The sequence below is a fragment of the Diplotaxodon limnothrissa genome, linkage group LG20 (assembly GCF_057381915.1).
Source record: "Diplotaxodon limnothrissa isolate DT_005_m linkage group LG20, D_limnothrissa_male_GT1.1, whole genome shotgun sequence".
NCBI lineage: Eukaryota > Metazoa > Chordata > Actinopteri > Cichliformes > Cichlidae > Diplotaxodon > Diplotaxodon limnothrissa.
Window position 1 is genome coordinate 4,775,373 of NC_140615.1, and position 22,887 is coordinate 4,798,259.

The 22,887-nt window shown below is 41.1% G+C and overlaps 2 protein-coding genes across 2 annotated transcripts; one reads left to right on the forward strand and one right to left on the reverse strand.

Moving 5' to 3' along the window:
* Positions 1–330: 330 nt before the first annotated feature.
* troap (trophinin associated protein) lies at positions 331–9,500 on the reverse strand. Its single transcript, XM_085345277.1, has 14 exons — positions 9,459–9,500; positions 9,070–9,168; positions 8,512–8,749; positions 7,987–8,419; positions 7,684–7,802; positions 7,512–7,563; positions 7,059–7,204; positions 6,898–6,952; positions 6,705–6,793; positions 6,538–6,609; positions 3,711–3,806; positions 3,307–3,610; positions 2,785–2,987; positions 331–393 (listed from the first exon to the last, which is right to left on the reverse strand). Exons 2-14 carry the CDS (start codon positions 9,129–9,131, stop codon positions 331–333), a joined length of 1,932 nt encoding a protein of 643 aa, XP_085201403.1. The 5' UTR covers positions 9,132–9,168; positions 9,459–9,500.
* A 2,062-nt stretch (positions 9,501–11,562) lies between these two features.
* LOC146610333 (differentially expressed in FDCP 6 homolog) lies at positions 11,563–20,563 on the forward strand. Its single transcript, XM_085344338.1, has 11 exons — positions 11,563–11,658; positions 13,316–13,456; positions 13,571–13,756; positions 14,579–14,806; positions 14,899–15,045; positions 17,853–17,961; positions 18,053–18,351; positions 18,437–18,603; positions 18,912–19,110; positions 19,944–20,034; positions 20,373–20,563. The coding sequence occupies exons 1-11, from the start codon at positions 11,563–11,565 to the stop codon at positions 20,561–20,563; spliced, it is 1,854 nt and encodes a 617-aa protein (XP_085200464.1).
* The last annotated feature ends 2,324 nt before the right edge of the window (positions 20,564–22,887 follow it).

Here is a 22,887-nt window from a genome sequence, read left to right on the forward strand (position 1 = left end):
TTATTATAAACACTGTACATCACAGAGATCCTAACCATTGATCCACATGTACACTACAGCCAACAGCACTGATCTCTTCATTGACCTTTTAAAAAAATATTTTTTTCAACACATACATTGGACCTAGGTCCCAAAAAGATAACTTTTAATCTACTTTATTAAAAACATACAAGTGTCTGTAGTTATGAAAGAAAAACAGTATAATTTAGATATACCCTTTTTCTTTTTGGAGCAGCCATTGACCTGGCGGCGTCAGTGTTCGACAAATATTTGTAAAGTGAAGTCAGCGGCGTTTCACAGTGAAAGCAAACACTGCAGCTGTGGTGCAAGTCAACTGTCCTGCAGCGGAGAAGGCGGACCAGACGAGAGATCGGAGCCAATTGGGACAAATCTCTGAAAAACAAAATCAAGACAAATATTTATTCTGACTGTGTTGTGCACATCAAACACATCCGACCACAGAGAATATTTAAGCTGCTGTCCTGATGTCCGAGTGTTCTGTGCAGCACTCGGATCACACAGAGTCTTATTGTGGTCAGTGTTAAGTGCTTTAAATCTTACATCAGCTACAGAAGGAAAAAACAACAACAGACAAATAGAACTGAAATTAGTAGCACAAACTGACTAAAAGGTTCAATTCGTGCTATAGAAAATTACACCTTATTCCATTTACACAGCATACTTTATACACCTTTAAAGCAAAACCAAACAAGATAAAAATAAAGCAAATGTCGACAGTTTAATATTTATTTACCTCGTCTTGCTGTGTCCGTACTGCAGACGTACACCTGTAAATCGTTCTGAACTGTATTTTTTTCAAATATGGTTTAAACAACCCGTGAATACAGTTTGGAGGTAGATCATTTTGTACATCACGTGTGCAGGGTGAGAAAGTGTGAATTAATGTAGTTTAATAAATAAATAGTAATGTGTAATTGGTGAATAATAACCTTAATCCATTTATAATTCTTATAGCTTTCTTCTGAAGCTTATAAATTGGACTCGTATTTGTTTCTACACAAGTTTCTATGAGGGAACAACAAAGTAGGTGCTCTCCATTTCTCAAGAAAACTCAACATTTTAAGGAACATATTAGCTTATTATTAAATTTGACAGCACCGAGGGTTCGAAGATCGCAGGCATCCAATAACAGATTTTCAGCCTCGATTTCTCTGGGTTCATTGAATCCTTTAATGATATTAAGTTCTGTACATGATGAGATATTCAAAGTCTTCATCATTTTATGCTGATGAACATTTTTCTGAATTTGTTCCACAATTTGTCGATGCAGTTTGAACTTCTGCCTCTCTGAGATGCTATTTTTAAACCCAATCAAGTCATTGACCTGTTGCACATTAACCTAAACGTCTGTTTCTTTTAAACACCACTAACTTTTCCAGCCTTTTGTTGCCTCGTCACAACTTTTAGGACGTTTTGCTGCCTTCAAATTCAAAATGAGCAAAGATTTTTCTTAAAAAGAGACATTATCTCAATTTAAATGTTTGACATCGCCTGTGCTTGGAAACCAGTGCATTTTGTTGTTATTTACATTTTATACAGCGTGCCAATTTTTTGGGAATTGGGGTTTTATAATGATGTGTAAAACCACAGAGGACACATGCTCATCAGATTACCTGATTTTAGTGTCTGTAATTAGCTCGCATATCTTAGACACGTCATTACAGATCAAACGACAGATGATGAAGATGTTTACGGGAAAATGATACAAATGCACAAGCAAACATCTTCTTACGCCACTCTTCATGTGGAAACTAATGGTAATAATGATACCATCTTTAATATGGACGCACTGGTACAGCTGTCTGTTTGTGAGAAAATAATGACGTGTTTAATGTACCTTTGTTTTTTCCTGGACCACTGAGTGTGAAATAAAGATGGATTGATCTTCGTTTAAGATATCTTGAGCTTCATACACTGCTGCAACAGTTATTTGTACACCGAGGGTGAAATCTCCAACTGATTTGTGCATAATTATCACACCCAATAATCAAACCGCCAAATATTATATATTTCTATAACTGATCATTAACATTGCTTTAAAACTTTTATTCATGTTCCAGATGGTCTTCATTTGAGCTTTTCTGTGCCACCACATTTCCAAAACATGCGCGCTGTCGGTCTATTAAACCGACTGTTAAGCTGAAATATATACTGAGATAGTGAGGTAAAGAGCCTGCAGACAACCCTAACAATAAGATGATCCCCTATGACACCTTCAGATCCCTGCTGCAACATCACCTGTGTTGTGCAGGGTCTATTTCTTTTATGTTTGTACCATCATGGTTTCCCTTTTCTTGGCTTTTCAAAATGGAATAATTTGAATAAAAGTCACAATTAATCAAAAATCTGAACCTGTGTTGTTCTGCCAACTATAATTTTCTCTAGAAGCACACTCTGAACTGAATACTTCCATCCATCCACTCAACCTTGATCCAGTTCAGGGTTGCACTTTTGCTCTAGTCCAGCTGTCATAGGGCAAAACACGAGGTCCACCCTGGACAGGTGACCAGTCCATCACAGAGCTGACATGGATAGAGAAACACACACACTCACTATCACACCTACGGCCAGTTTAAAGTTGCCACTTAACCTAACACACACGTCTTTAGACTGTGGGAGAAAGCCAGAGAACCTGGAGAGAACCCACTCAGGCAGAGCGACAGCATGCTGGTATTTTCAATTCAATAAAAAAAAAAAAGAAAAGAAACCATAAAGCAGTGATATAAAGTTTGTTACACTGCAGATTGTCAGAGCTACACTTACAGTGGACTCTTCGAAGTGCAAAATGGAGGCCAGAGGATTTCCACAGGAAGGTCGAAGGGGAGCAAACCCAGGGGGAGCCCCGACAGACGCTGATGTGTAGGTGGCCACCTCCTCGTCCAAACGCAGCTCCTCCAGGGGAGGAAAACGCTTGCGCAACATCAACACTGCAGAACTCACAGAGCAAGTCTTCTGACCAACGAGATCTGCGACAGGAAAAAAAAAAATATCTGCAGCCTTCGTAAAAATTAATTAAAGAATCTAATTATTTAATAGCAGGAAAATTGTGTCAATTTTTGTCACTTTTAAAATCAAATATTGTGGTTCTTTTTCTCCTGGCACTCACTTTTAGTCTACACTTTAATAAATGTCACAACAGGCACACAACATTGTTAACCCTTTCCCCCATAAAGACGACACTTGTGGTTTTCACACCACGAAACCACTCGGTTCAGAAAACAGCTTCAATGGTTACTCCGAGTCAGCTTTTAAGAGGTTAAGGGGAGTGTGATCGATCAGAGTTACCTCTGTGCGGGCGCTGAACAGCAGGGGTGATCTTACAGCTCGGTTCTGGCACAGCCGGCACCTCGCCGTGCACTGGCAGCCCCTTTCTCTCTTCTGGTGAAACTGGAGCGCGCTGGTCCTGCAGAGCGGAGTCCCCCAGCTTCTCTAAACGCGGCACTCTGAACAACTTTTTGCCAGTCGAGAAAAAGATAACAGACTCTCTGTGCTGGGCCTGCAAGAACATCTGTTCTCCCACTAACTTCTCCTCATCATCATCATCGTTGCTCCTGCTCTTCTCCTCCTCTTTGTCACAGTGAGATTTACTCTGGAGACATGAATAGAAAACAAAAATACACTGATTGTTAAGCTACTACATTAATCAGAAGAACTTAATTTAATGTGGATCGGTCGCTTCAAATTCTCACAGCTGAGGCTTGAACTGGTCGCTGCTCGCAATCTTTTTCTGTCACATTTGCGCTCTGCTCTTCTTCTTCTTCATCAAACAGTCTCTGGACCACCTCCTGCGAAAGGTTAAAGGAACTGTAACTGACACAAAATAAAATGTGCATTTGTCCCCAAAATATATTGTAGTTACAGGATTTTTTTAAAGTAATAATTTTTAAAATTATTATTATTATTATTATCTTTAAATCTATAGCGCATCTGTCATTATTCCATGTTAAAAAAAAAAACTGTTAGAAATTACTCTTACAACTTACAACATGGTTACCCTGCAGGACCAAATCAGCCACCCTACCACAGAGCAGTGTGTGGAGTCTGCCACTCCAACCACAGAGGCTTCACACACTGACTCTGTAGGACTGAAGTCCTCTAAGGAGGCTGAATTTGAGCTCAAATGTAGGATTCAGCAAGAGCAGATTGAGATGCTCCAGAAACAGCTCCTAGCAGCTCAAAATCAGCTTGAAGAGCAGGCCGTTAAACATAGGCAGGAGCAGGAGACACTCAACCTGGAAATCAGTGACCTGAAATCCCAGCTCTGCCCCAACAAGGCCCTTCATGATTTGAAGGTAGATTGAAAGAGCCCAAAGCTTCCTCACTTAAAATCCCACAGCAGCACAAAGAACAAAATTCCACTGCTGCAAATGAAATGCACAAATGTGAGCCTCTGAAAGAAAACGAGACTGGAGAACAGGAGAAGATGGAAAAAGAGGACTCACTGCCATCCACTGCAATGTCTCTGCAGGAGCCTCAGAAAGAAAAAGACACCACAGAACAACAGAAGACAGAAAAAGAAGAGTCAGCTGCATTCTCTGTACAGAATCTTTGCAAAGTCTACAAGACAAACAGAAAATGCTCAATGTCAAGGTGGCTGAACTCGAGGCTGAAGTTAAGAGCCTGCCAGAGACTCCGCCAAGTAAGAAGAAGAACAAGAAGAAGCGGAACTGTGCGCGTCCCCAATTTCACCTAATTGGTCTCAACATCAAGTCCTAAAAATCATATTTATATACAACTAAATTGTCAGTGAACATTTGAACCCCTCTCGGTCGAGACAGAAGGCCACTCCTTCCTGAGCCCGGTTCTGTCAGAGGTTTCTCCCCATTAAGAGGGAGTTTTTCCTCTCCACTGTCGCCAAGTGCTTGCTCATAGGGGATTTGGGGGCTTTTTTTTTTTTTTTTTTTTAAAACACCAACCACTGATAAGTTCACTGACATCAAATTTAAGACTCAGCAAATATGGAAAAGGATCATTCGTCATCAAGTGAGGAATCATCCATTTAAAACATGTTTGCTGAGGCATATTTAGTTGTACATAAATATGATTTCTGTCACACTAAGGCCAATCACAGACTAATTTGGACAATTGGTAAAAAAATAAATAAATAAATTAGAAAAATTAAAAAAAAGTAGTTGTGTCATTGTTTCATGTAGATTTCAAATAACATGCCATTTTATGTCAGCATATTTCTGTTACATTTGTGGTGCTCGTGGTCTTATATTCTTATGATCCTGTTTATTTGATGAGTAAATCCTTCTGCCTTGCTTCACATATTTACTGCTGCTTGGCTAGCTTTAGTCACGGTAGCATCAGCACGAGTAGAAACAGATACACATCAGAGACATCACACGTAGCTTGTGTTTATGTTCAGAGTGACATCTGATTTAAAAGCAGGCAGCAAAGCACTGAGCAGCATATCAGTCAGCACAGAAAACAAGTGCCATAAATGTCATCTATTAGGCTGGAATAATTTGTTTCTAGTGGCTTCTATTGTAAGTGCTTTACATTTCAGCATGGCATCCTGTATGTGTCCTACACTGAGGACACTTGAAGCTGGTCATTTTCTTAGAATGGAGCTAAAGATAAAACCAAAACAAAACAAAACTTTCATAAGAAATCTTTATTCTGCAGTAAGGGACATTAAAAACCTAATAATGTTATCATTAAAAATATTAAAATGTGAAATAAGAGCAAAATGTATGTTTGATGGTGTCTTATTCTCAGCACTTTTTTCTAATTATTGTTCTCAGAGTTGAGATTTAATTCTTATATTTAACTCAATCAAGAAAGAAACAATTCAGTCTCTTTCCTTGTAATAAGTCAAATTTTCTTCATTTAAGCATAAATTTTAGACAGTTTTTTTCTAGTTAAAACTTTGTTATTGCTACAGAAGAATATTTATTTTACATTTACAATTTTTTTCCTGGGGACCCTGTGACACCCCTTGGAAGAGCCGTATGCTGTGGATCTCTTAAGATGTCACTGCTGGGTTTGTGAGGCCATGTTACTCCTAAATTTCTATCTTGTTCAAAGAGAAGATATAAAACAAAGTTCTAAGCTATTCGACCTTAGTGTTCTCCTTTTTTAAAAAGAATCAATAAAGAATTGAATCGTTAAACAGAATCGAAAATGGAATCGGAATCGTGAAAATCTTATCAATACCCATCCCTACCTGGATTTGTTCAACAGAGTTATACTAGAAGGTATAAAGAGATGCTTAGTGAGGCCTGTTCGCAATGAAGGATGTCTCGCTCCTTCCCCACCGCTCATCACTCCCAAAGTTGGGATACTGACATTGTAGCTTAATATTTTAAAACCAAAAAGCTTTTTTGGTTAAAACTTTTTATGTGTTCACTTAGATTAGTTCCTGATTCCCTTTTATGGTGACTAGTTAAACAATATTTACGTACTTAAGAACATCTTTTGGCACTGCCACACACACACACACACACACACACACACACACACACACAAGTGGTATAAAATAATAGGTTAAGTCAGGGTTTCCCATCTCACCTCCTGTTGGGGCTGAAGGTTGGTTTTGCAACTCTTGAATCCAGGAGTGCCGTATGGCGACTGATGCCATTTCTGCAAACAGAAGCATTATGAGTTAACGCGGTGATTGTGCACAACACAACAGACTACCTGGACAGAGTGCCAACATACAATAAATACATACTGACCATAGCAGACAGGGGCTGATGTCTGGTGTTGCGGACTCTCTGTGGGGTCCATTTGTTCAGCGCCGTCTCTTTGAGTGCTGCTGATGCTGCTGCTCAGGAGAAAAAAGCCACATCACATCAGATTAAAAGGACAACGAGATAAGAGTGCTTTGGGTTTTATAAAGATAACGAGTGGAGCAATGCTGCATCTTACTTGCTGGCACAGCAGTCGCCTCTGGACGATTTTTTCTAACCGGCACTCTCTGAGCCTGAAGACAGAAGAAATTATTTCAAAGGCAGCACTTAAAAAGCAAAAAAAAGCAATAACAACAATGTAACAAGTATGAGGAAGTACAGAAGTGAACACAAATTTACTGTGTAGATTGAAGTCGCCCTGCTTGGTGGACAGACTGAACTTCGGGGTGTTGTGCCCACGGGCCCTCCGGCTTTCACTCCCTCGTTCTGGAGGATGCTTTGCAGCGCAGCGGGGTCTGGAGAGAACTGCACAGACTTCACTGATCCTGTGAGAAAAGTACAGACAACAATCATTTAAATAATATGACGTGAGTGTAATACTGAACATTATGAACACCCAACTAACACTGCCTGATGTTTAGTTTGAATAAAATTGGCTTCCAGTTAATGAGACTCATAATTGTGGCATTTTTATTGGGGATTTTACACAGGACGAGAGAACACACACGTATAGTGAGATATATTTATATAGTATTTCAAAGGGACTGCTCGGCCATCTACTATAAAATAAGTCTTTTACAATGTTCACATGTATGTGCCAAGCACATGCTGTGTTCTCCATCTTACACTGACCTGCAGGGGCTCCAGCTTTCTGTCGGCTCGTCATGACGGACACTCGCTGGGGCTGCACACATGATCATTGGACACCTTTAAAAAAATGTTTACCTGCTGCAACTATAGGCATTAAAAACAAGCAAACAAAAAAAAGCATGATAAAGAATGCACCGCTGTGAATCCAACTCACCAAATAGTTGTACGGTTTGGACTGTGGAGTCGTAGGCGCCGGACCTGTGACGCCCACTCCTTCGTTCCGGAGGATGCTAAGCAAAGCCGCATGGTCAGGCTGGAAGTTCTCCCCCTTTTCTATAATGCAAAAGAAAAAAGCCCAAGAGAAACTCTCTTAATATCTTCATTTTCACTAAACAAAATAAATGGATTTCCATGGATTTAAAGGAGTGAGGGAAATACGGCCTGCAAGCTTTAAGTGATTATCCACAAAATATAGGTGGAAGTTTGTGCCTTAGATGCGATAAATAAACAAGCTTACCACCTTTTGAAGAATTGCACTGCGTGGTCCGACTAGCATGTGCTGTTTTTGAATGGTCTTTTAGACTGAGCAGGTTCATGCTATTCAAATAGACCTCTGCACTGGGAGCAGACTGTGCAGAAGTAGCAGCACTATCAGGACGGGATGACATAGCGGTGGACAAAGATGAAGTCTGAAATGTGCTGGAAGGCCCAGTTGGTCCCGATAGGTGGGAAGCATCTTCTGTTGTCTTTCCGAGAGGCTTCCCTGCAGCTTTGGTTGAATCCTTGTTGCCCTTTAAAGCGGTTGGATGTTTAGACGGTTTTGTGTTTGCATGAGTCCAAAGCTTTGGGACAGCCAGAGGTTGGTTTTCAGCAGCCGTTCTTGTGCTTTTGGGCTGTGACAGATTAAAAGGTACAGGCCGAGTGAGTGGCTTTTTCTTCGGCGCTTTTCGCTGCAGAAAAAGGAAAATGCTTATTAAACACATCAGACTAACCCGAGTAAATAAAAATATGGAAATCTACAGGATCAAAAGGAGATGCTTACAGCCAGAGGTTTCTCCTCCCACCTGCAGTGGGACTGACTGAAGTCCGAGGGAGTCTGAAGATGGAGGGACTTTGCAAGCACCGGAAGCCTGCTTATACCTGCTTGCAGAGGTGCCTTTTTACCAGTGGCTGAGCTTCCTGGATCTTTGTTCTCAATATCTTTGTTGGAAAGGTGAGATGCTGACATGGGTTTGGAAGGCTTTGGGTCTGCTACCTTTTTGTTTTGTTCATTCTTCATTCTGAAAAAAGAAAAACGGTCAGCTTTGTCACACAACCCAGCTCGAGGCTGGGAAATCACCAGAGGCAGCATGCAAAGGGAGAAAAAAAGGGGGGAAAAACTGATTCACGGACAAAGAAAACCAGACAAGATGGGAGGCAGATACAGGAGAGGAACAAGCTGCCTGACATTTTTAATACCAGTACTGATTTGATACCTGAGATTTAGAAAGGTATATTTTACTATGAGACAAACAAATAAACACGCTTCTGTAGACAGACCAAATAAGTCCCAGCTCTGAAATTCTATATCAGTAACTGCGGCTCAAATCATCAGTCTCACCTCATAAAGTCACTGCGGATTTTATTCTGACTCTGTTGACGAAGGATTGGAGAAGAGTCCATGATGAGGAGATAAAGCTGTGAGGAGCAACTGAAGCAACTAAAGACAGAAAGAAATTAAAGCTGAGCAACCAAAATACCAAACAGGCTTCTAACAAGGGTAGTATGGAGATGGGCAAAAGACACCAAGCATGCAATGAAAACAACAACAAAAAAGAAACACGAGACTTTAAAACGTTAACATGAGCTAATTTAAAGTTCTCAAACAATCTGTCTAATCGTAAAAGCGCATGCCTGTTAGTAACACAGTACAAACCATCGTGCTGACTTGTGAAAATTACCCCAGAGAAGCTAGCTTTACCCCGATCACAAGCCTGGCTACATACGGACCTTCTGTGTTCCTATAATTCAACAGAGTATCCGTTTCTTCCTTCCGATCATCCAGTAAAGTATTTCAGACCGGAACAGCTCCAAATGTTTTGGTTTATCGGGTGTTTTGTGCAGATTTAAAAACCACTAGCCCCGTCTATTCTCACCACAGTGGGCTGTCAACTTCCTGGACTCATATGAGTTTGTAAAAAGCGCGCTTTGCCATTGGTCGAAATAAGAATCCGTATCAGCCAATGGCCGCGTGCGCTTTAGTCAGGATAACGTCTTCGACCAATGAGAAATGGAGTTTCATAAACAACTCCATGGTAACGACGCGAAAGTTGTTTTACCACGTGACAGCGTGTCGCCGCGGCTTCCCCCTATGTGCAAAGTACAGACATTCAGAGAAACCTATAATAATAATAATAATAATAATAATAATAATAATAATAATAATAATAATAATACAATCTACATAAAGCGGAGCCATTTCAAGGATATAGACTTCCAGAGCTAAAGTAAGTGGAGTTTGATTTATTTGACAAATCATGAGGAATATTAGAAGAATTTTAGATTTTTTGTTATTTTTATTTTATTTTCAGATATTTTAATATAAACATTGTTTAAATCAATGGGATCACGTCAGTTACTGACGTAATGGTTTTGTTTTGTTGTTGTTTTTAATTTACATATTTGAATATTGATGTCAGAGGTTCTTAAATTCATTGGACAGCACTAAGGTAAAGTCAAGCTACCAAGCCATTCTGCATTTGTTAGTATTTTATATGCAAATATAAACAATATACGGTAAACTTAGCTAACAAGAAGTCTACATTTAACAGACAGCTGCTAAAGTAGCGATGAGACAAGCTAACTTAACATAAAGCTAATGCAGTGATCTTAGAGAAACAATTTGTGCTGCCCAAAAAATCTTTTAATCATCCCTGAAAATTCACCCTAAGGTTAGAGAAACTGCAAAAAACCCCTAAGAGCTGCATTTCAGACTCTGCAGGCCTAAGTCAGCATGTTAAAGATTAAAGTTCGTCACAGTACGATTAGAAAAAGACTGAACAAGTATGGCTTGTTTGGTAGGGGTGCCAGGCCTCTTCCCTCTCAAAAGAACATGGGAGCACAGCTTTGATTGCAAAATCATATCTGAACAAACCAGAAGATTTCTAGAACAGCGGGTAACATCACCAGTGGAGGGGTGATGATTTGGGCTTGTTTTGCAGATGCTCTGTGGCCTCAGGTAACAAAGTGGGTCCTCTACCAGTTGGAAGGTCAGTGGATCAATCCATGTGGCAAAGTACACTTGGGGGAAGGTACCCCGAGTTTCCACCAGTGTAATCCCAGTGTGAGCGTGCTGTGAATGTTAGAAAGCCTTTGGACATTGATACAAGTACTGTAACAACGTGTGTGATTGGGTGAATGAGACTTGTAGTAAAAAGTATTTTGAGTGCTCAACTGTACAGAAAGGTGCTATACACATGCAAGGCCAATTATCATTCACTGTCACTTAATTGGCTCTTTATGCCTTATTTATGTTCACACATCAGTGCAGGTATCACCCAAATAAGGAGGACCTTGAAAACAAACTGAAAGATTACTTCACAGAGAAATGAAAGTAAAAGCAGCACTGCCAGGAGCCCATCTAATTACTAACTTAAATAATAAACCTTTATAATGAATGGCAAATTACTTTCTGTCCAAGGTGCACAGGAAGGGGATGGAGATTTTCAGTAAATCAGTGATATAACTTTAGAACATTAAAAATATAAAACTGTAATAACAACACTTTTTGCACAGGCGCATAACTAAACCTAGCAAGACACTTGTAGATTTCTAGGCAATGCATAATGGAGTTTTTTCTTTTAAAATTTTCTAAGGATTAAAACGCTTCTGCCACTGCAGGGCAAGATCTGACGCTGCGGTAAACAGCGAGACCCTCCCTCTTCATCACTGACCACTGTAATCCAGCAGGTGCCGCTGCCAGCAGAACAGTAAAGCCCCATGCCTGCCTGAAAGCAGCAACACAGCGTGGGTGTATGCCTGTCACCCGTGTCAACAGTAGAGGGAAGAAGAAGAGACGTAGAGGAGGAAACCAGAAAATAACGCTGCAGCAGACATGGACTTGCGGTCTGAGCTGCTTAAATCCATCTGGTATGGTTTCACAGCCCTGGATCTGGAGAAGAGCGGGAAAGTGTCCAAGTCTCAGCTGAAGGTGAGTGAGGGATCGTCTACCTGGAAGATGGAACTAGAGAAACTTTTTTTTTTCCTGCCCGAGAACTTACTCATCTCTTACCGTTTACCCTCGTTTCCTACCTCGTTGCATTTTACATCATGCGGGTTGGTTGTGAAGGAGGTGAAAGCAATTTCAGCAACAAAGCAAATTAAATCTCAAGGTTTACTACTTTTACTATGTGTTTATGTGTCAGGAAATAATGGTGTGCAACGTCTGATACTACTTATCAGAAAACATCATCATCATTAACATTTCCTGTGTAAAACTCCGTTTTTTTCAGCCGTGTACTGCCCAACAAGGAACAAATTTGTTCCCCCTATTTTGAATAAAATGCTTTCAGCTGCTGAAAGAGGGCACAATATGCACCTCTGTCCGGCGCGAGCACGAGAGTAACAGTTTGCTCTCAGTCTGTACATGAATGGGAGCCCTCATCTCCAAGCTGTGCTCACATTGGGCCTCCATGTACCAGCTTGTAGTGCAAAGGGACCCTCTGGCACAGCACCGGGCCAGAGAGCAGCCTGTTGAATAGAGTAGGTTCACAACATGAGGCCGAACATGTCAAAAAGGACATTGTCACAGGGAGAGCAGGGATAAAGTGGACACATGTTGGTGACCGTTGTCTCTTTCCACAGAGCCTAAACGAGGCTACTGTATGTTGCGTTGATCTCATTGTTATGTCACTCGGTCTCGCTGTGGCTCAGACTCCATTTCCAGCCACCTCCACGCTCCTGCGAATGTGCCGCCCGGCGCTCCTGGCTCTCAGCGAGTCAGCCTCATGACTGGGCTTATCCCCCCTCGTGCCTTCAGCCTTCTCTGAGGCGCCGCGCTGCTCAGAGGCACTCGCAGGCAAACACTTTGCATGCTTTGGCCTCAAAACTGACAGATGTTGTAGCGTTGGAGACTGGCGACAGGATGTGGTTATGGCTCAACACACAGAGAACCTAGCTGTCTGATAAAATGCACGATACCTCAAGATGTTGCATGGTTTCAGCTGAAGAAACAGAACAAGAAGGAAAAGCGTTTTTTAATCTAACTGTTTTTCACATGCTGTCAGTGATGCCACTGCTCACAAAGAGTAAAGTGTAACACTTGAAGTTTCTAATAGAACTTGGAGATGTTTTCCTGAGCTCGATTTTCATCTTTTTAAACTTTAAAACGGTCATATTGCTTTACTGATGTCGTTCCACTCTTAAACTAGTGCGTCTGAACGGTTTTCCAGGCAGCTTTCCTAGAAAATTAAAGCTTTTTGCTGACTCTGGTGACTCTTTTTTTCCATGTTTGAGCAAACACATTTTTTAAAATAGAAAAAACGATGCAGCAGAAATTTAAAAGTTCAGTTCCTCAAACACTTCCCTGGCCTTCATTCTCTGATTGAGCAGCCAGCTATATAAATATATTTATACATCATGTCACTTACCTTTTATATTCTACAGAAAGTTTCATCCTTCCTAACTCATGACGTGTAATCTCTTTTTTTAGACACTTAATTATTAATTTGTAGGCGGATGCGGTTAGCAGCCTCACAGGACAACAAATAAAACAGTTTGCACAGTCCTGTGTTGGACAACGAGAACTGAAATGACTTTCTGCTTCAGTGTTTTTCTTTGTTAAATATCCTCATATTGTGATCCTTCAGGTATTGTCTCACAACCTGTGCACAGTCTTGTGTATTCCACATGACCCCGTGGCTTTGGAGGAACACTTCAGGGATGACGATGATGGCCCAGTTTCCAGTCAGGGTTATATGCCTTACCTCAATAAATACATCCTGGATAAGGTGATTAAAAAAAACCCAAACAAGTGTGCTCAGTTTATTTCAGCATATTGCGAGCCTCATGTGTTTCATAATTCAGACAGCTTTTTTTAAACCCCTGGTCTTGTGTCTTTGTAGGTTGTGGAAGGTTCTTTTATTAAGGAAAACGTAGACGAGCTCTGCTGGACTCTTACTGCGAAGAAAAACTACCAGCCAGACCGAAGCAGCAGCACCATTTTACCAGACAAAGATGCTTTTCGTCTCTGGTGCCTTTTTAATTTTCTCTCTGAGGACAAGTACCCTTTGGTTATGGTTCCCGACGAGGTGGGTTTAACTCTTAACTCTTATCATTAGTACGATGCATTGTTTATCGTATTGAAAATGTAACCGAAAGAGAAAAAAAATCACAAGTGTGTGTGGCAAAAGAAACCCGTTTCCAAACTTAGACCCTAAGCTACTCAACATTTCCGCGCTCTGTTGATGAGTCTGAGATTGCACTCAGTAATCTCTGACCTAAAAATGCTGTTGGATCTTTTACAAACACCGAGTACACCAGCTGAAAGTTTGTTTCTTGCCACCATGGAACATGGTGCTCATGTCACGCAGCAGTGTGGGCTTGTTTCTCACTTGCAAAGTCTCATTTTGGTTTCCTGTCGTGTATTCTTCACAGCCGCTGCCAAGAGAAAGCCCCAATTTTTCAAGGGCAGGGTCGTTTCTGTCGCCCTCGGTTTAAGAAAGCATTATCCAGTTGTATTTTGGAGCGTGTTTCACACATCAGCCACTGTGCAAAGCACTCTGTGGTGTAGCCAGGGCTACTGTGAGGTTATACTGTTACTAGAGAAAGCCTTATTGGGAAATAGCAAAAGCTGCTTTCAGCTACACTATTAGATACAATTTTTGCAGTTGTGTTTTAAGCAGAAGGATTCAAACTACAAATAAAAGTGTAGTAACAAAGTAATATTAAAGCATTACTGTGAATTAGTCCTTAATAAGCAGGTGATGGTCACTAAAAATGGTAAATTCAGTTTTAAATACTCCTTAAAACTGCACACAAAGGTGATTGGTGTAATATATAGCTTGCTTGAGTGCAGCACAGCATGCAGGGACAGTCCAGCTGAGTTATTAATCCTGTCTCTTTCCATGCAGGTGGAGTACCTCCTCAAGAAAATATGTATGGCTATGAGTATTGAGTTCAACTGTGTCGAGTTAGAGGACTTCTTCTCTCAAGACTCAGTGCAGCAGAGTGGAATTACTGTTTGGACGTTTCTAGAGATGATGAACTCCGGGAAGGTAACCAGAGGAATTGATGCGAGCATCATCAGCATGGCTATAGAGGAAGTGTACAGGGAAATAGTTGGTGATGTCCTCAAAGAGGTAGGAAACTGATGTGCCTCCAGAATGCTGTTTTTGTTCCTCCCCGGTGAGATTTATTTCAGTGATCTGTGTGTCGGTTTGGCTGCGTTCAGGGCTATCTATGGAAAAAAGGCCAGCTGAGGAGAAACTGGAAGGAACGGTGGTTCACCTTAAAGCCGAGCAACCTGTCCTACTACACTGGAGAGGACCGCAAGGACTGCCAAGGCAATATAGCCCTGGATGAGAACTGCTGCGTGGAGGTAAACAGCTGGAGAGATAATCATCTGTGACAGCTAGAGAAACTCTTAATAACAAAATCTCCACAGCAGAAATACTAAAGCAGGCGTTTAAATGACATTCAGGCAGTGGTTCTCAGTGTACGGCGGGGACTTCCCCAAGGTGCTACACTAAGGTTTTTTTGTAGTTTTATTTTTTATCACGCCCCTCATCTTTGATTTAACTTGTAACTTACTACAAAATTTGAAATCCTGTCCCTCCAAAGGTTAAACAAGACAAAAAAAGGGGAGCAAGTACAAAACCCAGCAAGACCCTGGAATCTGGTCAGATTAAATGTAATTCATACATTCAGTTTATACCTTTAATTTTATATAATTCAGTTTCTTTTAAGTCAAAATTATTGCTTCACGTTTACAAGAGCAAAGAATTTTTTTTGGAGTCTGAGAGAAAATGAGACCGCCCTCACAGTTAAATCAGCACAAGTCATGTCGACATTAATAAACATGCTATAAAGAGAAGAAATTTAAACGTGAAATGTTGCTGAATAATCCCACTTTTACTCGGTGGCTCATGATTTTCTTTTAAGATGCGGGATGAGCAAAGGTGACACCGAGCCTCTCTCAAATGACTAAACTACCTTTCATAAAAGGAAGTAAATAACTGCAAAATCCAAAATCTTTCTACTCCAGTGCTTTGACTTGTGTTGGCACTGCTTCATATTTTGGGTGTCATAATGAAACAAGGTAAGACAGAAAACTGAAGCTTGCCATGGGTCATATTAAAAACAAGATTTCCTCACAAATCTCGCAGAGCTCAAGGGAACTGAGGTGATTAGTGTGCTAGCCTCACTCCTAGCTGAAAGTGAAGCAGAAGTAAGAGTGCAGCGGTTGCTATTTAAGGTGTCTTGGTCACTTTTCGTGTGGACACAGCCTCAGTTATCATACTGCGTAATACACTTGCAAGAAGGAAATTGGAAACTGTTATTAGGTTCTCTGCATTTATTGCTCATAAAATGTGGTCTGAAATTCATCCCAGTTACAGTCAAAGATGACTAAAAGCGCAATGAGATCTATTCTTGTATCAGCTCTGAGTAATTAATCGCAGAGCAGTAAGTGAATTCCCGAGTGTAGTAACTTGTAGATCCCCCCCTTAGCAGTCACAACATCCATCACATGCTTCCTGTGGCTGTTCGTGAAATATTGCAACATTTCTGGGACGTCTTGATTGATCAGCCCTCTTCAGCTCATGCCACAGACCATTTGTTGACTGGTCGCATTCGGTGTCTGGACTTCCACGCGTGCAAGTCATTGTGGCGTTAATCATGGCGAAGTACGCATGCCGAACAGCCCCAAACTATGACTATGATGAGCGATACTCCACCTACCGTGCTTTGCAATTAGGAGGAGGTTTCATCGTGGGTGTGCAGTGCCCTTTCCCCCCCGCATTGCATGAAAGTTCACGTTTGTCTCGGCAGTCCACACAGCGTCACCCCAGGTTTATTACAGAATACACAGGTGGTCCTCAAGAAACATGAGCTCGTCTTTACGATGGTTTTTGAGATTAGTTGGACTTGATGAGTACACAGTAAGAATCAGCTGTAAACAAAAGGTATTTCCTCATATGAGGACTAATGAGGGTTTATTTCACAGAATAACACAATAAAGCATGAAAAACTTTATTAAGCATGAATGAAGCCAAAGCGTAATCATGACAAAGTCTCATTACGATGACTTGATTTGTTTTAGCACTTGTTTCTTTATAGAGTCCTTTAACTATTTCTCTTCTTCTTCTTGATGAACCACGTTTGATTTGGCAAAAACTTGATGGCCTACCTAAAAAAAAAAAAAGTAAAATTTTCAGTTTTAGAAATTCAGTGGTGGAAACAACCGCTTTACTTGACAGTTAAGGAAGAGAAGAGTAACAATTGTAAATGACACACATGGTAAACTACTCTCATTTTTTCCACTAAGTCCATTTTGGCCTTCTCTAATATTTAAGGTTATGGTACGGTTAAGGTTATCACCTGTGTAGATGATGTAGACCTCAGAGGGTTAACACTACTTCGGTTTTGTGTAAATGCTGCATTGGACACATTAACTAAGGAAATGAGAGTTGTGCAGGTGCTTTGCTGTTAGCTGCTCTTCTTACCTCTTTGAATACTCAGGTTTGTTCTCTTGTTGTGATCACCGCAGCACGCCAGGCCCCAGGGAACTAGCAACACTCTTAATATCCCTGCCTTGTATTTTATTGTGGACTGATTAAATACTGAGGCCTCTAGCAAAGCTGTTGTAACATTTTCTTGCTTCTCTTTATGCTTCTTATAAATCCCTAAGGAATTTACTGTGATCGAAGCATGGGTCACACCTTTAACTGGAACATCTTATTGCAAGAGGATTCTTTTAAGAAAAATCTCGAGCAAAAAGTTTTGCATATTGTTTCCAGCCTGGAACGTGACTGATGACTCATTGTGTTCATAAAAGACATTTAAAGTACAGCTCAGATTATGATCATTACAATGGTGACTTGGAATAAGTGTAGACCACAATATTGCAAAAATCCTGGCAATATAAATTCTTGCATGAATAACTAATTGAGTCACAAGTTCATCACTTCACCCAGCATGTGATACTTCAAAGGAAGCTGCTGAAATTGTGTTATATTGTAGGAAGCAGATGTTTTTTGAGCTTTCAGAGTTGTTAGAAAAATGTCCTTTTCCTGTAATTGATGTTTTTCTCCTTTATTTTTACAAAATAGACTCAAAAACTGCAAAACCATTCACAGTTAACTACTCAGTATTAAGAGATAAACTGGGTGTCCCTTTTTTGAACAGGTGCTGCCAGACCGAGATGGGAAGAGATGCATGTTTTGTCTTAAAACCCTCTCCAAGACGTATGAAATGAGTGCGTCAGACACCAAACAGCGACAGGAGTGGACTACAGGTTAAAAGAGACTCTCATTCATCAATTCACATCAATTTTTAAAAGCTTTAATTATTTATTTAGATGTTAAACATCAGTGTCTTCTTTGCAGCTATTCAAACGGCAATCAGGCTGCATGTGGAGGGGAAGAAATCCCTCCACAAAGATCTGAAGCTTAAGCGACGTGAACAGCGTGAGCTTCGGGAAAAAAGGCGACAGGCCAAGGAGGAGGAGCTGCAGAGGCTGCGGGCCTTGCAGGAGGAACGGGAGCGCAAGCTGGCGGAGCTGGAGCTCCTGAAGGAGGCGCAGAAGCAGGCTCAGGCCCTCCTGGAGCAGGATGAGCAGAGGAGGCGCCAGCAACACGAACAGCTTCAGCGTGCCCTGGAGATTCAGCTCCGTGAGGCTGAGGAGGTGAGCATGGAAACAAAGAATGAAAGATTTTAAAAGCATAAAGATGCAGATCGACTTTAACTTGCTTCTTTCTGTGTGTTACAAGGCCCGAGTCAGTATGCAGGCAGAGATGGCTTTGAAAGAGGAGGAAGCAGAGAGGCAGAGGAAGAGGATCCTGGAGTTGGAGGAGATGCAGAAACGTTTGGAGGAGGCGCTGCAGCAAGAGATTAAAGCCAGGCTTGATGAGGAGGCCTTCCGCTATGCTCAAGCAGGGTAAAGTTGTTTAAGCAGCTAGCCAGGTGTGCAGTGCAAAAAGCTTAGCGCAGGGTGGTGGAGGTTGTGTTGTGTACAAGCAGCATTTAATAAACTCTGTTGCTGAATTAGTTCACATTGCGTTATGTTCCTGAGGAAGTTGAGCTGCAAAGAGGAAGTTGTTTAACGCTGCAGCCACCTAGACCATTGTCATTGCACTCTCGATTTATCCCATCCCAGGTCCAAAGTACCTCGCTGATGAGCCCCCTGCATTTATCACAAATGATCTATTCAAAGTCTAACTTCTTTGCATTCTACATCATGCTCAGGTTGTTGGCTGAGGAGGAGGATAAAATGAAGGCTCTGATGAACCTGCAGGAGGAACAGGAGGAGTACATTGCGAAGACACAGAGGGAGAAGCAGGAGCTGAAGCAGGAAATGGAGGCCAAATCCCGGGCCCTGGAGGAGGCGCAGAGACAGCTGGAGGAGGTTCGAGCCAACCGGCACAGAGTTGACCAGGACGTTGTGGTAGGTAGAAACCCTGACACTGACCGTGTGACTCAGTTACAGCATGTTATCGAAGCTAATACCCCTCAGGCCTCAGGCCCCTAATACCACTGCAGACCCCCTGAACATGGAAAAAAATAAGTGAGCTTCTGCTGCTTGTCGTTTTTAAATAAATCACCACAGAATGTGTTGATGAGATCAGCGAGAGGCTGTCCTGTCGCAAGAGTCACTGACAATCTGACACCAAACCAATAAACAGAAGTTAAGTTCAAAATAGGCGCTTAAAACAACACACGAAAGCATCTCACGAGCTACAAAAAAAACAACCACCCACCCATCACAGTCCCTAGTCATCAGATAAAGTTAGATAACCAGGAAGTGCTGCAAGTATAACTTTGAAATTCATAATGATAAGACAGGATGCCAGATGGCAGAGACTTTAATGAGACTAAACAGACTGCCATCGTGATCAGTCCCTCAAAAGCACATCAGTTATGAACAGGATTCAAACAGGACACCATTTTTTTTCTCTTGTTGAGTGGTGGCTACTCTGTCTTTTTATTACTTTCATTATATTTGATTTTATTTGACAAAATCTGGCCTTGAGAGTGGCAGTAGTGAACCTTAACCTTATTGAGATGCAAAGTTTAACTTTTTAATAAATTGACCAGTTTTAGTGGTTAAAATACCAGCAGCACTTTGTTTATTTATCAGGTCACAGACAAAGAGCAAAAAGGAAGCGAGTTCACGTCTTAGTGGCTCTTCTGGGTACTTTTCAACAGATCGAGGTTTTTGGGAAGCGTTTGTCAGTTCACTTGTTTATCAGTAGCCGCTAAGCTCTTCTTCTCCGGCAGGCCGCCCAGAGGAAACTTCGGCAGGCGAGCACCAACGTCAAACACTGGAATGTCCAGATGAACAGACTGATGCGGCCGATCGGACCTGGCGGTATGTGTCCTTGCCTGCTCAGAGACATGACAGACATGCACCGTTTCAAGACCAGATTTTCAAATGTTTCTTGCTGCATTATACCAGCAGAGAAGTGTTAACCACTTCTAGCCCTGTTGTGTTGCAGCCAGGACTGATGTGACCATTTGCTTAGCTCAGGGGCTGTGAAGTTTAGGTCAAAATAGGTGGTTCATATATTTCATTTTGAACTTCTGCAAATATACTTCCTTAAATTTGATACTATACTTTATTTTAACTGTGAATTCTGTTTTTATTTTTGGTTTTTGTTTCAGCCTAAGTCTGATTTCAATTGTCCGTTTTGTTGCTTTCATTTTCAGAGAAGAGACCATCGCTGGGAAGCTCCTTCACGAGCTTCCAGATCCCAACGCAGCGAGACCCCGGGCTGCGTCTCAGGAGTTCGGGATCGGGGGATCGGGAGGAGAGCAAAGAAAATGTTGACAGCAGAGCTGGATGTGATTTAGACAAACGTCACTCTCATGCATCTAATGGCGACATGGATATCCCCTAAATGATGAGTCATAGAGACTGCCTCGTCACAGGAAGGGCAAGAGATGGTTGTCATGTTTGTGAACAATATGAAAGCGGCGGGGATATAGCTGAATTTACCGTACTACCACGTCTACTAAATGCTGAAATATTACTGACCTCGTATCACAGACAGCAACAGTTTAAAAACATTTTAACGAGAGTGCGTTTTCCAATATCTCCCCTTCTCAAATAATCCTTTTCTGCCGCCTGTGTGAGGCCTGACGTGAACATAACTGATACCTCAGCGGAAAGAAAATGAGCGGTAAGAAAGATCCTGAAAGTACAAGGTTAGCTCTGGTGTTCAAAGAGAAAAGCCTACATGCACACAGGAAGCTCATTTTTGTGCAGCTCTGTAACTTAGACGGATACCAATGTTTAATTTCTATTGGTACAATTTTCGAGGTTGTGGGAGGTGGCTTAGGTTTTTTTGATCTAGAAACTTGGTTCAGTATTAAAGTTTACCACAATTTCACTCCTGATAAACAGGAAAGAGAAAGAAGAGGCGTGAAAGAAAAAAAAAACTGTCATGACCTTCCTGTTTTTAATGTCATTTAACATTACTGTAAATAAAGAGAGTGAAGTTTGAAGCCGTACCTGCATCTTTACTGTGTTAAACTTAGTGCATTGTGCAATTCAAAGAAACTTTAAGGCAACTTTTTGTTTCAAATCTTAACCTGGTGCTTCACACAGTGGAAAAGCTAAATAAGAGTTTGCAAAACGAGTTGTAGTGACGCAGACGTGACAGAAATGCAAAAGACCACACGGTGTGGAAGTAAGAGTCGCAGACACTGCTGAAGTTGCACACTGCACATCCGCTTCGGTTTGAGTTGGAGTCTGCTTCACTTCTGAGGCCTTAAATGTGTCATCTCCGACTAATCTGACGCCTTCCGGGGACAAAACCTTCAGCTGGCTCACATGAGCAAACAGAGACATCCCCTGACAGGTAATGCAAACTGCATGCCAACTGCTGTATGTGCCAGTATACTAATGCACAGTTTTAAGCAGAGGTGGCAACAAGTAGAAGCACAGATAGTAGTTTTGAAACATACTCCAGTAAAAGTACAGAAGTACTGTTTCCACTTCTTTACTCAAGTAAAAGTGGAAAAGTACTGGCTCTGAAATATTCTCAAAGTAAGAGAGTAAAAAGCAGCTCTTTGAAGAACATTTCTTCCACCTACTTTTGTGCAAATCTTACTGAACCCTGTGCTATATTAATGTAATAATTAAATAATATTAGTAGATAGGAAAACCAGCTTGATTTCTGTTAAAATTTTATTTCTAATAAAGGCTCGGCTTGAATCAGTTAAGAAGAACACAAGCAGAGAAAAAATGAGGCTGTGATCTGCTTACCTGTGCTGCTGCAGCTGCTCTGAGGTTTACTGCGCCTTGTGGATTTACACACCTGAATTTAGCTGATGTTTCATGAGTGGTCCTGGCTGATCTCCATCCTCTACTGACAGTACACTGTTTAATCTTCCAGTTTATCAAACACCACTGAGCTTGTGTGTTTGCTGTTGTTTGTTAATCGGATAGAAAAATTGCATTTGAAATTACCTGCCACTTAAAAAAAAAATTACTCGTTTTATGTTCGCTCCTTTTTTGCAGGGCCGGAAGTACCACAACCGCAACTTATGGACAGCCTCAGTCGTGTTGTGCCAAAAAATAAATAAATAACTAAAAATACCAGCCCAGTTTAACCTCCGACTTTGGCACACAGTTTTGCTTGTTTCCTCTCTTTTTGTGCCACATACCCTGGTGATTATTACACGAACAGGACTGCCTTTCATGTGTTACTGTTTAGACTCGGTTTGATGTTTAAAGGCCCACGCTGACAAAATAATAACTCTCTTCAAATGCCTTAAACCAAAAGTAACAAGTAGAAAGTACCGATAATGGTTTAAAAATGTAGGAAGTTAAAGTAAAATGTTGCCAAAAGGTTGCACAGTGAGAGCAATTGATGACTATTTTATGGGGTTTTTTTTTTTCAATTTTTGAATAATCACTCTAATATTTCCCTAATATTAGATTTGCCTGATAGTTGTTTATTTAAACAACAGTTAATTTAGAGATATCATCTATATAAAATCTCTCTTCACTGCAGTTTCTGGTGCAGCAGAGCAAAATCTAAGCTGTGTCTCTCATTTGGCATACAGTGCTAAATGGAAGCTTGTTTCTGCATAAAAGACTGCTTTGTTTTCTGTTTTTGCTTTTTTGGGCAAAATTTGGAGTTATTCCTTACATATTTTGTGATTTCTCACTCATTTTTTTCAGATAGTAACCCCATTTTGAATTCATAACCCCCCA

Bases quoted from the DNA above. Each gene is read 5' to 3' on its own strand.
- troap (XM_085345277.1), bottom strand. From the start codon at position 9,131: ATGGACTCTTCTCCAATCCTTCGTCAACAGAGTCAGAATAAAATCCGC. The intron at 3,807-6,537 runs GTGAGATGGGAA...AACCTTTCGCAG, and splicing joins ACCTTCAGCCCCAACAGGAG to GAGGTGGTCCAGAGACTGTT. The intron at 394-2,784 runs GTAAGTGTAGCT...TTTGTTTTTCAG, and splicing joins TGCACTTCGAAGAGTCCACT to AGATTTGTCCCAATTGGCTC.
- LOC146610333 (XM_085344338.1), top strand. From the start codon at position 11,563: ATGGACTTGCGGTCTGAGCTGCTTAAATCCATCTGGTATGGTTTCACA. The intron at 18,604-18,911 runs GTAAAGTTGTTT...CATCATGCTCAG, and splicing joins TTCCGCTATGCTCAAGCAGG to GTTGTTGGCTGAGGAGGAGG. The intron at 19,111-19,943 runs GTAGGTAGAAAC...CTTCTCCGGCAG, and splicing joins GAGTTGACCAGGACGTTGTG to GCCGCCCAGAGGAAACTTCG.